The sequence below is a fragment of the Elaeis guineensis genome, chromosome 1 (genome assembly GCF_000442705.2).
Source record: "Elaeis guineensis isolate ETL-2024a chromosome 1, EG11, whole genome shotgun sequence".
Taxonomy (NCBI): Eukaryota; Viridiplantae; Streptophyta; class Magnoliopsida; order Arecales; family Arecaceae; genus Elaeis; species Elaeis guineensis.
In genome coordinates, this window is record NC_025993.2 from 139458599 (window position 1) to 139476807 (window position 18209).

At 36.2% G+C, this 18209-nt stretch overlaps 1 protein-coding gene across 1 annotated transcript in view; it reads left to right on the plus strand.

Annotated features, from left to right (window-relative positions):
* Window positions 1–17865, plus strand: part of LOC105060379 (uncharacterized) — an 18405-nt gene extending 540 nt beyond the window's left edge. The window contains 11 exon segments of the mRNA XM_010944049.4: window positions 3026–3171; window positions 4331–4740; window positions 4882–5018; window positions 6284–6397; window positions 6658–6726; window positions 11826–11967; window positions 13668–13722; window positions 13725–13827; window positions 13909–14038; window positions 16181–16367; window positions 16370–17865. Of these exon segments, the coding sequence (XP_010942351.2) occupies window positions 4423–4740; window positions 4882–5018; window positions 6284–6397; window positions 6658–6726; window positions 11826–11967; window positions 13668–13722; window positions 13725–13827; window positions 13909–14038; window positions 16181–16367; window positions 16370–17463 (2349 nt within the window). The 5' untranslated portion in view covers window positions 3026–3171; window positions 4331–4422 and the 3' untranslated portion in view covers window positions 17464–17865.
* The last annotated feature ends 344 nt before the right edge of the window (window positions 17866–18209 follow it).

Genomic DNA, 18209 nt, shown 5'->3' on the forward strand with positions numbered 1-18209 from the left:
TAGGATTGATGGATAATGGGGCGATGAATTTCTTTGTATATCTATTAAATAATATAGATTTCTTTGTTTTTTTTTAATCTATGAAATAGGTTTCTTTTCGTTACTTTTATTTTTAATTGATAGGTTTCTGACTGTGTGCAGTGAAGTAGGATTGATGGATAATGGGGGGGTGTTAATAGTTTTGCTCTTTTGTTTCTTTATGCTGCATTGCGATGTGGCCTTTTATATCTTGTTTTGCTATTGCTTTTCACTGGGATGGGATTGGAATAAGTGGGCGTATGCTTATTTTGATCCACTAAATTAGTAGTCCTTTTCTTGTTTCTGTTTATTTTATTATTTTGCTGTTGCCTGATCTTTCTCCCCAAAGGGAAAAAGTGTGTTTCTATCTGGTATTTCAGAAGTTTTTTTTCCTATGGGATTATGGAAAAAGTAGTGCCTTCTATGCTGAAATTTAACTGGTGAAGTTGAAATAGTATTCCCGTTGTTATTTGTTGGCACTTTAAAGCTGACTCCCAAGACATGTTTTAGTAAGCCACTTAAGTCTTGCATCATGCTTTTCTTCCCATGAATTATATTTCTGTGATAATAAATTAATGGTCGCATCCTACTGAGGTGTTGTGGTGAACAACTTAAATTTTTCCTAATTCGGGAGCATCTATGTAAATATCAATTTGCTAAGATGTTCTATGCATTTTACCAGCTCTGAGTATAAGACAGACATTATCATCCTTAGGCAAAAGTACTCCTCTATGCAGTATAAGGTGATATAGTGACATAAAGCTCTGCATTTATTGGTAAATTAACCTAAGAACTTTAATTTGGTTGGTTAGAAGTGACCCATATGCTATTAACTTTTTAACAGGCCACTTAGAGATCCTTAGTTTATTTAGTGGTGTGATGTCAACTCTTTGGCAGTTCAAATAAGATGAATCTGTCTCTTTGGAAGCCTTCCAAACCAGATTCTTAGATCTGCTCATTGAACTGCCTGGTCTAAGCTAAGCTTTGCTTAGGCTTTGTCTTGACCTAGCTTGTTCTTGCCAGATGTCCGCACATCTCAAGCTGAAGTCAGTTTGCTTCATGTATTGGGTTGGGCAGGCTATGTCGTGTTTTGGGCACCATCTCAGTGGTTAAGTTACTATCCTTTTGGTGTATAGAATTACTGTGAGGTATGACTGAATGACAAGAGGTTAATGTTTAATTATAAGGTGATAAGAATAGATGTTGGAGGAATTTCTTTGTAAATAGAATTTATAAGAAGAGTTATGCAGATTTAGATTAGTAGGTGACAGACATGCTGGTGTTTGTGAGTTTTTTCTGGGAACTAGATTAGGTCTTGTAACATTTGCTTGGATCAGTGATTAAATCCTACCAATATCTACACTTCTTCACCATCCTCTTTTATTTTTTTCCCTCATCAATGGTTGAAACAAAATTCACTGTCTTTCTTTTATTCACTATACTCTTTCACAAATGAATCCTAAGAGAAATCTTTGGATCTTATCCCAATTTGGATAGATATGATACTTGTACAAATAAACATATATGGGCAAGTAAGTTGCTGCAATAGAAAAAGGAGGAAGGGGTGATTTGATCAATGAGGTTGTGCTTTGAAGATCAAGACATAGATAGAAGAAAATTGGATTGAAGAATCCTCTGTTTGGTGAAAGACATTCTCTCGAATTTATTAATATCTGAAAGGCTCCCTTTACAATGTATTGTGCGCATATTTATAGGACATGATATCTTAACCTTAATTTGGGCACTAAACCTAATACGCAATTCTACTCGAAATAGGACATGACATTAAGAAAACATACTAGAATTATACTAATATAAATATGGAAATTTGGCTAAAATTCAACACTGTCCAGAATGAAACAATTACAAGAAAGTTTGTTGAAAGCCTTTGAATCCAATATTTGCTTACTGCAGCTTTTGCTTACGAATCTACTAGCTTCTTGAATGCTTGGCATGGTCTAGTTGGTTATAGTACCTGTTGGCTGCATCTTGTGCTGCATCATAATCTCTATTACCGAATCATGCACAATTGATATCATTATTCTTATATTTATTAGATAAAATTTTTGGCTGCATCTTATGCTGCATCATAATCTCTATTACCGAATCATCCATGATTCATATCATTATCCTTATATTTATTAGATAAAATTTTTAAGTACCTTTTTAGCCCCTTTAATTGACATAGATACAAGTACTCTATTAGGATGATGCACGGTAAATGGTCAGGATAGCTTAGTTGGTAGAGCAGAGAACTGAAAATCCTCGTGTCACTTGTTCAAATCCAGAATCATCTTAAGGAGGATAGATATCGAACCCAAAATTCCAAATGTGCAAGTTTACTTTTTTATTGTGATCATTTGATCTTGAAATAGTTCACAAAAATAATCCAACACCATATTTCTGCACCCTATCCTTTTTTCAAGCATTATATCTGAAAGGCCATGCTACTTTCATTATAATTTTAGGAATAGAGTCTTGTAGGTAACACAGATCTAATGAGACAATTCCTGAATGATCCAATTGTTTGCATAAGACAGTTTTTCAGGAGGGTTTTCTAGGGATTTTACTATTTCTTTCTATTTAATAATAATGATTCTTAGATTTAATTCTATGACATAAGTAAGGTGTTCTTGTAACTTTTTCCTACAAAACTAGTTATTCTTTAACTTCTTGTACATAAAGAAGGAATTTTTTGTATCAAGAAAATGTTCAGGAAGTTACATTTTCAGTTGGAGTAATTCTAATCAAGGGAAATGTCTTTATGTTTTTTCCTTAAAGTCTCAACTTATGAGCTCTGTAAATAGAGATTTTGAAAATATGAAAAATGTGAGGTACGGAAAATTATTCTCAGGGAAGCAGTGTTTTTCTTATGAGTTATTTTTTCTGTAAATACTTTCCTTTGTATGCTGTTGATATGAGGATAAAGATGATACTGACAAAAGTTGATAATCCTTTTTGGAACTTATTCATAAGTTATTGCTTTTTTTATTTTTCTTTTTTCCAGGCCATCTTAATAGAGCTTCTCTCACCCTGCTCTTCTGCTTGTGCTTTACCATGGGCTGTCCTGAGCATTCTTGCAAGATCCTTCTAATTTAGATGCTGCGCCCACTCCATCAATTTGCTCTCCTGTTATAATCCTGGATGCTTCCAGTATTTAACATGCTCATATTCAGCTAATTCTATATATCATTTTTTAAAACTTTGTTATGTTCTAATGTAATCCAGTGAAATTGACACCATTACTTTAGCTTGTTATATGATTTATTAATTACAACAATGTTCCAGCTGTCTTATTTGGTCTGGCGTTATGCAACTACTATACAGAAGATTCAGTTGTGGAACTTTTGTAGAATTGGTGTCAGTATCTTCAACTTTTATGCTTTTTTCGCTGGAAGTTCATCGGAGGTTTTTGTTTCTTGATTGTCATTTGAGTACTTTTGCTATGCTGCCCCTCTTGGGTTTGTCCTTTTTATTGTAGTTGCTGTGAGATATGCCATGTATTTCTAAAGTGCATGTGTCTTGTTGTGCTTGCTCATGTTCTTTAAGTGCTAGTCCTGTAGTGTTTGCTTCTGCTGATTGCAGAAGTTAACTCTCATGGGTTGGTGGCTGGGCCTTGACTGATGCCTTCTTCTTTGCAGACCTGTATTTATTGGATTGGTTCTTGGGTGTTGATTGATGCCTTATTTTTCGGTTTTATGTTTCTGATTTTCCTGTTCAGTTACCTTCTTTTTGGCTTATTTCCCCCAACTTTCCTGTTTGGCATGTGATCTTTTATCTGCAACGGTGCTATATCAATCAAAAAATGATGGTCAATAATTCTTCTTATACAAGTTGTCACCTCTGTCTCTGTTACATTAATTTGACATCTAACCATAGAAAAATAATGACACAGTGCCATAGAAAACTAATTGAAAATGTCACACTGTCAATTACTTGTATGATGAAATGTTTTGAATCAGTGCAGATTGATGTGGGGGAATTTTTACTTAGAGTAAGGATCTTACATAAACAAAATCAGAATACACCATTGGAAAATTAGTTTCTTATGAAATCTTCAGATATACTCTAGATTTACTTTGTTATTTCCAAGTCATCATAAACTCTATGCCTATTTTTATTTTGTTCCAATAAAGCCAAGATCCATGTACTCTTAGTTATGTGCATTTATACTGTTGTGCATAATGATACATAGAAAATTAAAATAGCCCTTGCAGTGGATTTATATATTTTGATGTAGCTTCACTCTATTATCAACGCTCCATCGTTCCATTAAACAGTCAGAATGATTGAGTTTATGCATTGTATCAAGGTACTTTGTAACCATCTTAATGAAGAAAATGTTCTGGTCGAGATCAAGGGTGCACTCAAACTGAAACAAATTGCTGGTGCGATCATATTCAGATGACCTGCAGAATGGCAGCTGGTCAACAAAAAAAGCGGCTCGCAAGTTCTAACCTGCACGAACAATATAGAGGAAAGAAGAAGAAAAAGCTGGACTCGTCTGATTATGTGTTGAATTTGAGATCACATATTGATCTAGAATGGGATGACAATCTGAAGAGAGCTGTGGCAAAGAGGGAACAAGTTGGGATAACATGGATGTACATGGCATCTTTTGTTGATTCAGTTCCCAAAAGTCATTCAGATCTAGCTGATGTCATATCTGTTCCTCAAGAAATTTTTTCTTTGGAAAATTTGACTGAGGTGCTTTCTTATGAGGTATGGGTGTGCTTATCTTTTTAGAATATAATATTTTTAGAATATAATATATCCTTTTGTTTGAATTTGGTTGTTTGGTCTCCTTAAATTTGTTTCAATATTCAAGGTAGAGTTTATGATTTTTTTTTTCCAATTACTCAGGTTTGGGCAACATGTCTGTCAGAGTCGGAGAGAAAGCTTCTCACTCAGTTTCTTCCTAGTGGGACAGGTGTAGAACATGCAGTTCATTCACTTCTCAATGGGGAAAACCATCACTTTGGAAATCTTTACCTAAAATGGCAAGTAACACTAAAATAATTCTCAAAGGCTACTTTCAGTCTTTTCATGTCAAGCCTGTTGAGTCATCACTTATTATGGTGAAGAATTTAGAGCTCTAGTTTACCAGTATTTGAGGTAATTGCGTCATGTTAATTGCATATTTCTGGGGGTTGACAATCTATTTGTGAAGATGCTATTGCTAACATTCACTTTATTATTAATTTCAAAGTAAGACGCTGTCAATTTGTGAAGATGCTATCACTAACTTTCACTTTATGTTTTAATTTCAAAGTTAGTATTTAAGAATCTGCAGAAAATTACATAGAGAAAACACTAAAAAGAGAATGCAAGAGTGAAATTAATAGAAAAACAATTAAAACATTCCCTTGGTGGCAAGAAATACCAACAATCAAATCCGAAAAAGTTGGTTAAGAAGCAAGCAAAATCTTTGAGCGACTACAGGGGACATTACACAGGCTGGGAAATCTGCATTTGGTACATGTACAAGAATGTTTCTTAACTTCTTGCAATAAACTGAAGGCTTTGCTTATTCTTCCACTATTTTGTTTAACAAAGACAATGGTCACAACTCACAAGAAGTATGTAATATTTTACTTTTAATCCTGGGTTCAACAAGCATCTCTTTTTCTCTTACTTTTCTATCTTATTTGTGAGTTCATTTGCTTGTCACTTTTCACCTTAATGTTTCCTTTGTTAATTTTTTTTCTTTGATTATGTAGTAATGTTGTTTTATTTTTGTTAAAATGCATCATTGTGAAGAAAGGAATTGTAATAAGAGAGATATATTATGTTTCAAAAGCTATGGGTGATTTGTAGGTGGAATTGAACGAATGATAGAAGGTTTATTTTCAAATTGAATATGCAAAATGTTTGAAAGATGTGTATGCATAATAAATTACTTCAGCATGTTCAAAGGATGGATATATATGCATGTATTGGAATTTTGTGCTTGAGTTTTCAATATCTTTGCATAAGAAATTACTGCAAAGGATGGATATATATGCATGTATTGGAATTTTGTGCTTTGGTTTTCGATATCTTTTTCATTATTAAGGCTCATGGGGAAATCTAATTTTTCTCTCTTTAAATTATACTTTCTTCCAGACATGTTCAAATGACAACTGCTGCCAAGGCATGTCATTGGATCTCAACCTAATTATTTCCATCTTATTTTCTTTTTGTCTTATTTAGTAAGATGCATTTGATCCTTAATGAAATTGACCATATACTGATTTGATTGAATGCACATGACCTATCTTTACAGGTCTGCTTCACTTTGTGCTGGTAATCTTCATCCAGATGCTGTTGTTCGTACAGAGCAGCAATTCAGAGCCAATAGAAGGGCATACTATTATGAGATAAATAAGTACCATACTGGGTATGTCAAATATGAAAAATTTTTGCAACTTTCTCTTCCTTGTTGTTCTCACAAATACTGCTTGGTGCAGTGATAAGGTTGGTCCATTGTGACCTGGGTGTTATGGGTCGAAACATAAAAACAGCCTCTTTGCATGTTGGGTACAGCTGTATATATTTAACCCTCCTCAGACCCTACAGTGGCAGGAATCTCGTGCATTAGGCTGCCCTTTACTTCTATTGAAGTAGTTACAGTACTCAGTGAGATGCTTTTGGTGGCAGAATGCTCGAGGTTCTGAAAAAATGGAAGGAGAAATGGTTACGCTGCAAGGATCCAGAAAAGCTGTGGAGGTAGGACTCTCCACCTCACCCTTGTGTGACTTTTTGTGAATATCAGTGTCTGTACTAGTCATTAAAATAGTTTGTGGTGCAACAATGTCTATATTCACATTTTAAGTTTAAAGTATGCTAATATTTGCATGACACATATTATGTGCATAAAGAATTTGTGCTTTTAGTATCATTTGATTATTGATTGAAAATATATCTGAGGCATTTTTTTTTCTTTTATATTTTTGGCTGCATGATTTATTTCCTTATACTCTTTACCATCTTTGACATAATTAATGCAAGCCTAGACTCTTACAATCTAACTCTTGTAGTGGGCTTGGTTGGTTTTTGTTGGTTTGAATTTCTTGTGAGCGACTAGCTGATTCCATTTGCTTGATACATTTTAATCCATGTTGTTTGCTTGCAATACTGTCCCTTTTCATCCTTGCAGCATGGTTTAATGTGGAAATGGTCAGCTGTACAGAACATGCTATATTTAGGTTTTGTTCTCACCAGTTTCTCTTGTTTCAAATCATAAAAAAATAAATAACTTGTAGTTACATCCTTTTATCACTCAATATTACCTAATAATCTTATTCTAAGGTATCTTTAGGTTATAGGATGGTCAAGTTTGATAAGGTCAGAAAAACACCCAGATAGTTAACAAAAGAAAATGAGGATCAATAAAACCGGCCCTTAGTAGTTGGGACAAAGTTGGATGGTTATCCATATGGTGGGTCGGAGTAGGTAAGAGAAAGCTTTGTGACTAGGAGAAAATTTGTCATAAAATCAAGGTTTTACATTCTAACGGGGCATGGGGTGTCTCGGCCATCTCATCTCGTTCCTGTGAGAAAACAGAATCAGGACGAGGTCGGGACTCCGAAACCCATCTATGTAGAGAGAGAAGAAGAAAGAGGAAAGAAAGAAAGGAAGATGAAGAAAGGGAAAAGGTGAAAGAAAAGAAGAAGAAAAATGAAGGAAAGGGAGGAAGAAGAAAAAGAAAGGAAGGAAAGAAGAAGTAAAGAAAGAGAGAGAAGAAAAAAAAAAGAAAGGAAGTGATGAGAAAAGAAAGCAAAACAAAACAAAAGGAAGGTAGAAGAAAAAGAAAGAAAAAAAAGGAAAGAATAAGGAGAAAGAGACACCAGATACCTATTGGGACAATTATCGAGATGGGACTGGACAGCGGGGCATCTCATTCCATAGAGATGTCGGACACCTTTGTCTCACGAGATTTAAAACCTTGCATAAGATAGTTTTAATTCTAGCATGTATGGAGACAAAAGAACTTGAAGATGGAAATTTGAGCTGTTGAACTTGATAGGGGTGCAAATGGGTTGGATTGGACTGGGTCATAAGTGACCTTGACCCGATCCAATTCCTTGATCGGATCTTAATATTGGATTCAGACCCAACCCAATAAAAAAGATCGGATTGGGTTGATTGGATCCATGGCCAAAATTTTCGATCTAATGGTCATTTTGGTTGGATCGGATCCATATATAACCCAACCCCAACCCAAAAAATTTGAGTTTGGATCGGGTCCGAGTCAAATGGAGCCAACTATGTTTTAATTACCACATAATCAACTACTATTAACCACACAAAATGCATAATTAATAATATTGCTCTTAAAATAAATTAGGATATAAAAATAATTTTAGACCTATCTTTATGTTAAAGATATTGCTGATACAAGTCTTAAATATAACTTAGAGGCTCAAACAGGTTTAGGTCCTAACCATGTACTGAGTTCGGGTTGGGTCGGGTCGGGTTCGGGTCCGAATTTAGTAAACCCATATCCAACCTGGAAAATGGAATGGGTCCATTTATAGAACTTGACTCGGCCCCATTTAAAATGGGTAAGCAGGTCGGTCCGGTTAGGCTTTGGGTAAACCTAACCCATTTGCAACTTTAGATACATTGCTAGAGAGGAGTTAGAAGATAATAGGAGGTAAAAGTGGCCTTTCTCAAAATGGAAAATGAAGTACGTTGAACCAGATGGCTTTCCATTCTTGTGCTTTATGATTAACGTATTGTAGAAAAGGATGCATTAGGGATTTTTGGGGATTTTTTGTATTGATTCACTTTTTCTGCTCTTGTTCTTAGATAAGTGGAAAGCACATGTTTGAAAAGATCATAGAGTGGCCGGCTTGTTGGGAGGAGTGCATAGATCTTGACAAAGGTTTCAGTTGGGAGCAGCATCTTATGTACTACACCATATCAGGCAGAATAGGGTACACCATAACCAACCTAGTTGCGCAATGGTACATGTATAAGGGCTTGGTTGACCGTCATATTGAGACATGGATGATTTATATGCCAACTCCAACAATGCACCATGTGCCCGTTGGTATTGGGAGTGTAAGGTACTATATCGATAAAGCACTGACATAGGGTCTAATACTGAGAAACAAAACATGGGTTGAGAGGTTAGAAAAAGGTGAAATCAAGTTTTTTTTTCCTCTTTTTTTGGTTGATGGAAGATATTTTTTTTATTGATGGAAGATATGTTGCCAACAAATATGGGTTTGGTGCATGAGTTTAATGTAAAAAAGGTTTGTGACGATGTTGGGGCTTATTTGGTATCGTTGTTGTTTTTGTGTTTTTGTTTCCCTAGCAATTAGTGAAATACCACGTGGAGATTGATGTTGAATATAGCATTTGTGCAAAACTTCCACTATTCCTTGCTTTTATTTTCCCTATTTTTGAAAGCAATAAATGTTTGTTATCAAATGATCTAAAGACTGTACAAGCAACTTAAGAAAAAAAGATAGTTTCATAAAGGTTTGTTGTCTTGGTACTGGTATTGGACCCCGTATCAGTACCATTATATTATAGTATTGGTACACCCTGTATGAAGATCGGTTCGGCATACCAAGTGTTGGTACGCCTCATGTCTCATATGCTGGTTTGGTAACAATATGGCACAGTACAGTTGGTATGCACCGGTATTGATCGTTATGGCAAACCTTGTTTTTATCATGCTTGTTGGTCATACTAGTTTATTTGTATTCTTGGATTTTTGAAAACAGAAATATGAAATACAAGCAATACCAAATGAGACTTTATTTTCTAGAGTTTTGGTGGGAGATGTATTTGGGTGGATGAAGAAATGCATCATGTTTTCATCCCATTTTTTTTTTGTGAATGTTTATATTTTATTCTGAAAATAGCATTATGTGGATGGTGTTTGTCTCCCCTCTTCTTTGTTTTTCAGTTGTGAATATCCTTAGTGCCTTTTGTTGCTTTGAGTGAAGGGGCCATTGGTGGTATGGGTGTTGGGAGAGGCGATTTCAATATTGTACATGTTAATAATGCAAATGGCTTCTCATTTATTTGCAAAAATATTTTTTGTAAGCTTTGGTGCGACAGTGATGTTCTCTCATTGTGACCTAGAGTTACGTATCTGAAAAACGGAAATATCCTCTTCGTATATAGAGATAAGGCTGTGTACATTTGACCTTCCCAGACCTTGCAGTGGTGGCCATGCATTGGGCTCTGCCCTTTTCTTCATTTAACTTGAGGTGGTCAACCGCATAAGGTGAGTCTGCAAATAGTTATCCCATAGGGGTGGACGAGACTTGTGTGGTGTGTGGAGGGAATTTTCTAGGGTGCAATTTTGATAAGATGTCTTTCTAGTATTTGGATTTGCATCTGACTCTTGGGAAGCCTAGAGTGCATTACTGGAACCTGGTATAGTTGGTTGTGTTGAGAAAATGGCAGATGTCCTCGAGGCTTGAAAGTCATGTTAGAGTGCTCCATTCTTAATGGTTTTTAAAAAAGGTTAAATTGTGAGGGGAAGGGTGTCAGGAAGTTGGCTGTTAGGAGTAAAATTAGGGGATTTTGGGAAATAGTTATTGAAGTCTTCATTTTTGATAACCTTGGGCTATTGCTAGAAAATAGAGAGCAGAAGTGTTGGATTATTGGTGCTATGGGAGAGGGAGGGGTTGTTGGGTGTTCTCTTTTTACTAAGTAAAACTTCTTTATTGTAAAGTTGAAGGTGGAGAAACTTTTTGTCCTTTGCATTTGTTAAGATTGGTAAGGATGGAGTGTTTTCTAGATTAGTGGAGATGGGAGGCTACTTACAGTCTAAAGTTCCACGGATTATGAAATCCTTTATACCTTTTCCTCTGCTTCAAAGGATTGGAATAGTTTGCTCAGGGCTGAAATATACCCATTTATCATTTCTACCAAACTATGGTTTTGTTCAATGAAGAACTTGGCCTTGCAATGGCTCAATGTACTATTATTGAAGTGTTCCGCTTTGGGAAAACTAATGACCTATGATGGAATGAAGGCTCCACATTGTGAGCTAATCAAAATGCACTAGTAAAGTTGCCCTTATCATGCCTGGAAACCACTTAAGCACTTTGATGTATCCTATTAATGTTAGCGAATATGATTCAATTGGGTGGCCTTATGTCTTTTGAAAGTTTTAAGCATGGCATTTTGCATGCTACTTGAAATGTCAGTTTAGCTTGTGCTTCAGGCCATGGATATGGTGCTACTGTTGCCAGTTTGTTGGGCTTGAAACTGTTCTTTATCTGTTGCCAGCAGTCCTGACCAGATAAATTGCTGACTTTAATAATATGCCTATTTAAGCACAGTTATCTACATCTTACTGATCATGTTATCTGGATCGGATCTGATGCAGTGAAGGATATTTTCAGAAATCAGTAACAACACTTGTATTAGCAATCCTAAACTTAGGCTTACATGTCTACCAACAATATATAGCACAAATGTCAAAATTGATGAAAAGGGAACATTAGATTGTTATTGTTGTTCCGAATTTTCCGAATTAGCCAAATAATGTTCACTCCTACTTATGCATGATATGTTATAATGCTAAAGTTCACGCATTGCATGGTTTATGACAGAAAAATATCTGATAAAATTGATCAACCAGAATCACAATTTGCATAAGCAAACTCATCTTCTGTCTATATTTTCCTCTGTATGTTTGTTTATATTTTATACTAAGTTGCTACAATCATTTGTGACCATGACTAGGTTGGCTTTCTCTTGAGTGGATTATTTAAATGCTTAAATCCCAAGAACTCTTTGCTGGTGCATTGCTACTCTATGGCACCTTTAAATTAAACTATTTGGATGTGCAGGGAAGGATTTACCAAGCACAAGCAAGGAAGCTTAACAGTGTCTGCAGAAATGGCTAAAGTTCCCATTATAGCTAAGAAAGAAATCCCACATAAAGTCAACATCCGTAATGGTGATATTGCTAAATATATGTCATATATTAAGGTTAGATGACTCCCATATCATACCTGTTGATTAGATTCTTTGCTGATTTTATTTGTTAATGCAAAATATTTTTTTCGCCACTTTAGGAACAACTTTTATAAGTAGGATCTGGGGATTACTTAGCATTCCGGTCGCTTGAATAGACAACTGTTCTACCCTGAAACTGTTGTAATAACTAGGATCTATGGATTGTTTTATACTATTAGTAAGTTCAGACTTATGGATGATGAATAAATTACACACTCAGTGGCATTTTCATTATGGAATTCACATTCTGTGGCTCATCTCTCGCAGACAAATACGAAGACTGAACCTCTAAGACTATCACTCAAATTTAAATTCAGTTATACTGACAAAAGACTAGGTTTAGAATGCAAAATGATTTTTCTAAGGAACTAGAATTTGACATGTGTGGTGTATTTGAGTGGAGATGGATGACATCTTGAGCAGAGCCTCACAGGTACTGCTCTGGAATTTGCTTTTAATTGTAGTGTAGATAATTCAGGTAAGTGTGAACTTGAATTTCAATGAAATAAGTCTGTGTAAGAAATCTTACAATTCTTTTGTTTCACACACTTCTTTTTTGGTGAAAAAATGAACACAAAAAAACTATTGAAATAAATGATCCTAAAAATTTTTTGCACTATGGGCATAATATATTAATTTGCGGTTTAAGGATCAAAAGTCAAGCTTTGACAATGCTAGAGCTTGCACAGATAATGGCCAATTTTGAAGAACAAGGTGCTTTCCTAGGATAAAAATATTTTCATGCCCACTCTCATCACTGTGATGTTGCATATGGGACCATGTTTTAATCCACATGTATATTCCTACTCCATTATATCTTATTTTGAGATGCTAGGTGACCGTGTATGCCCATGTTGCTTAAGCTGTAACCCTGTTTCATGATTTTAATTCTTGGAGCATTGCTGTTTCTGAAGAATGCTGAATTTGAGGTGAGGTCATGACTATGTGATGCACATGCCATACGTCATAGAAGTACACCCCTAGAAGCTACGGTTAAGACATTTGCATTACTTAAAGAACATGGCATGGGATTTCACATTTGGTTTTTCTTGACTTGTTACATTTTGGTTTCCAATTTTGTTGCTTTGTTGGTGTTATGGTTGAAATTATATTTGTGCTGCATAATAGTTTTGGGGCAAATTGAAACATTTAAGTGGATATTCAAACATCAGTCTAGGTCTTTGTCTGAAAATACCAGATCCAAAATTTCTGATGGTAGCATAACCTGTTGATTTTGAAAGTAATGTGGTTCTCATTATATCATTTTAATATTTGAAATTGTACTGTTATTATTAAATGCTCTGACTTAGCAATGTATCGGTGTTGGTACTAGTCTTTATATATATAATGAGTTTAATATCTAAATATTTATGAGCCTTTTTAAAAGCTTTCATCCCACTGCAATGATGCAGAAGTTGCTGGCTTTTGCCTGCTAAAGATCTATAGTAAAATTTCCAAACCCCAGCCCCCCAAAAAAGAAGAATGTTCTGTAGTAAAATGAGAATTCTCTGAATTATTTGCTTGCAAAGAAATTGACCTAGAAACAGTAAATGGCTTTCCATTAAATATCTCTATAATCTCCTAAATAATGTGCCATATCTTAAGAATTAAGATTTGGGTTATATTTGCAAAATTAGTTGCTTATATATTTTTGTTCCCTTTGAACATTTCAGGTAAGCAAGACACAGCACCAACTGGTTAAAAATATAAAGCATTCTGGTGATGGCATTCATCGAAGTTTCTCCACCGTGTACTGGGTGATATTAAGAGCTTTCATGTACAGCCATATGAAACATTTGAAGAGGAAGAACAGAAAAGGTTGCATGAGCATTGGTTAGTAACTCCTCAACTAATTGGCAGTCAGTTTATGTATATGAATTTGAAATTCTGAAAAACTAACCATTGTCCAAACAGGTTGCAGGTGGCAAACAAAGATATCCCTGCAGCTTTTGAGCTCTGTAGAAATAAAAAGTTGCTGAGAGAGCAGTGGATGAAATCATTGAGACAGGAACTTGCTGAAAAAAACAAGTTAACAATGGATAAGGTATGCCTTAGCCCTGTTGTATGGTAAGAACTTCAAGCTACACAGAAAAACAGTTTTTCTGGAAATTATGTGTCAGTTTCTGAGAACCCTTATTTCATCAATTAATTTCTGGTGCTCCATTTCGCTATGAAGGTCTGCATTTGTATAGATTAGTATGCATGTGTATGTTGCACAATAACTTGCATGTACAAATATCACTTATGTTGTTAACAGTAGAAGGAAAGTTAGATATTCACAGGACATATTGGATGTTAATAGACATACATACAAACATACAACATAGCATATGTAAAATGCATGTGTACATGCATGCATGCATGTAAAATGTAACTAATATATATTATTTTTAAGTGGGTTTTCACATTATAACCCCTACATGGGGTTTGACTGGGTAAATGATCTCATATATTAGTCATATTCTGTTTGGCAAATTAAATTCACAGATGCATGGTGGATATAGGTTGCAAATTCCTTTTTGCCTTTTTTTGCTTGTTTCACTGGCATAGAGCATGTTTATTGACCAAGGCCTATTATCATCATCCATTGTCTGGGTGCACTGTAATTTTGAGCGGTTCATGAAGATTCGTGAATGCACGGACATTGTCACATTGCTATATGCCTGGAAATATTTTTAATTTCATTTTTCTTTCAATCATGGGGTGCATCGTCCATGAAAACCATTTTTTTTGTATCCTTTCTCATAGCTTCCATCTATGTCCATAGGTCTTCTTATTTTGTCTGACACATCCCTTCGCATACCAAGATCCAAAATTTGAAGCCCTTATCATCTAAATTTATTTTCCATCACTTTAGTTCCATTGATTTCGAAAGGAAAATGTTATGCATCACCCTAAAGCTCCACAAAAGTCTGTCAACCTTTGCATATTAGAAACTGCCAAGCGGAAAAGTTGGCGTTTTGGCCCCAAATTACATCCTACTCCCCTGCTCATTGCACCAGATTCCTGGCTTACATCATTTCTGGGAAATTTTGGGGGAAACATAGCATCAGCCTTAATAAACTCTTTTTCATTACTTTATTCTTCGTAGTTTACCAGACCACTGTCTGAGCTTTCATGTCCCTTTCATGCAAATCTTATGCGTGTAGACCTGTATTGATTTTTTGAACTTTCTGTTCATATACCATTGCCAACCTTATTGCCAGTTTATTGCTTAGCCAAATGAGCACTGGGATGCTGTGATCGCACATCTTGTTGTGATAATGCACATGGTTGATAAATGCTTGTATTGATTGATGTTTTTATTTTATTTTATTTTGATGGATGGTAGAGACCTGAACAGATTTACTAAAAGATAAGAAGATAGGTTCATTGTACCTTACTTATTGTAAGGCGGGGCAAGAGGACTAGTTACATGGACCGACCAACCCAAGGCAGGTAGGGAATTACGCTGACCTTCTTAGACTTTGACACACTCCCACACCTCAACAGAAGACAACTTGCTCTTGTTATTTCAAAGCACGATCAGTTTTTAAATAGGAAGATGCTATCAGGATTCCTAGGGAAGAATAACTATTTCTCAAGAAAGTCCTCTTGTTGATCTCCCTCTGAATGGATTGACAGACTGCATAGTCAACTGATTGCAGGCCAGCTTGATAACTTAACGTATATCAAGTCCTGATTAGCAGTTGTCTTATGCAATTGTATGAGGATTTTCTTTTGGTATAATTATATAATTTGGTGGGAATGTCCTTAAAGAAAATTTCAACTCATTCTGCAGAACGTTAGCTACTTTCCCCTTAGAGATAAAAAAATGAGTCATAGGCCCGGACCAATAATGCTGAAAGGAACTGTTGAAGTACAACTTAGAGATGAGGACCTTGGTACTACTGGATAAAACTTGGAGATAACTTGGCTATTCAGTTTCTGCATTCCTTGCTCTTTGTGATCAATGTGATGTGGTTGTTTCCACTTGCTGATTTACTGCTGTGAGTGGGAGCACGTGCATTGTGTTGTTCCCTGTTTCCTACTCTTTTCTGTTTCCATTCTTCTCTTCCTCCTCCACATCTTCTTTTATGTAATCTTCCTTTCACCTTTAGTTAAATTCTTTGATCAATCAAAAAAGACAAGAAAAAGAAATAAGAAGGCTGGTGATGCTAATTATTGTTGCTGTTTGATTGATCAGGATGAGAAGATGGAAAATGTGGAGACCTCACCTAAAAAATCTGTAGAAAATGGTGATTATGAACATCAACCCAGCCCAGATATGACAGATCAAGAAGATGCTGATTCCCCACATAATTCCACACATGATCATCATCTAGAGCGTATTCAATCCCTCAACAGTCATCTGGATCCAAGCCTAATTGGGTCTAGCCAATTGCTGTGAACAAAGCAGTAGGACCAGATATATTAGAACTTACCGAAAATTCTCCTTCTCTTTCACAGTCATTAGAAAACCAGAATCCGTCTGATGAGGATGTTACACGAGCAAAGGCTTCTTCTTCGTCTGCTAAAGACATGTGGCAGACAGAAAGCATTAATGATCCTTACTACCAGACTACTCCGGAGAGCCATGAGTACCTGTCTGCTGGTGAGCTATCTCTTAGACAACCCCAATTTACTGAAGAATGCCCAACTGACGTGATTGATTTAGAGAGAAACATAATAGAACCAGAATCTGGAGCCACTGTTGCCTCAACCTTTCATTTGGATAGTGGGGCATCTGTCTTCTGTTCCTATGCAAACCAAGACTGCAATGAGCTGCTTCCTAACTTTTCAAAGGGACCAGGAATGCTATCATCTTATCCACATGAACAGATGAATGGCGTGAAACAGCCTGGATTGCAGTTTCTGATGGCCAATGATAGCCTGTCAGAACCTGGTCAGTTCTCCCACCAATTCCACGGGGAACAGAAACTTTTGGGGCAGAGGGAGGTCAGGGAGAAGGAGCTTTACATGAATCAGATAATGAACAAAAATGTCTACTCTGGTGGCAGATATCCAAGCCAAGGGCACTTTTCATCAGTTGATCAGCAAAGTTTTTCTGCTCTCCAGTCCTCTGTAAATGGTGGGTCCATGGGCTACAATTGGTTTCCCGGTGAGCATCAAGCTTATACTAATTGGTCTGGAGCTGAGTCTTCAAGCAGCCAGGGTCAGTGCTTGCTTGATGGTAGCAATGCAGATGGCAGCCTCTTTAGTGTTTTCTCTAACAAGATTTCGTCATGCTCGCCATATGACACTGCAAGTTCAGGACAGTATATCCAAGCAAGGAGCTACACCAGTGGGGCTGTTCCTCCAGCTGAAAATATTTATAGGTATGCGCATCATCAACTCGACAATTCAGATCGCCAAGAAGCAACTACTGCTCCTTCCATGAACAATATGTCGTGGATGAACTTCCCACGTCAGAATCCTGGCCTGCATGATTCTATGGGAAAACCATTTCTGGGGCCTTGGAACCGGTAGCACCTTTGGCAAATATCACAGAAGATTTGGCCACTTTTATGGCAAGTATTGCTTTGAGTCAGAAAGAGGCTTATGTGCAGAATGCACAATGTTTGGCTTCCTAGGTCAGCTGACTTGTAGCTTTGAATGGGGGATAGCTGCTTGGTAAGCTAAATAGCAAACATAAAGTTTGATGTTTTGTACATATATATATATATATATATATATATCTATATATTTATTTATAACTTGTACATATGGGGATAGAAGAGGGTTTAAGATCCCTAGGTTTGAGAATGTTTTGTACTGGTAATTTTGGTAGTTTGGTTGGTTCAACTTTTTGATTTTTCATTGTTGAAGGGCATATTTTTTATGTTTAGGGGGCATGGATTCCCCTGCAAAATAAAAATTTTGATTCATATACTTGGTTAAAAAGTTCTGGTTTATTCTTCTTTGGATTCGCGCCAGTAGGTTGCTATTCCATTTGATGTCAAGGAGACATCTTAAGAGCTCGTTTTATCTCCAGCCAGTCTCCTTTTTGGGCAGGCACATTGTGCGAAACTGTTCGTATTATCTTGGTTACCGTTCCTCCTCTGGAGAAATAAAATTTAGTTAAGCTGGATCGGATTTAAATAGTAAGAAGACCAGAACTTCCGATTGCCAGACCATCATGTTTCGTTCAACCGTAACGAGATGTGATGCGTGTTTGAGGTTAAAGAAAAGGGTAAGAAGATCAGAGCTTCCAACTTCCAGACCATCATGTTTCT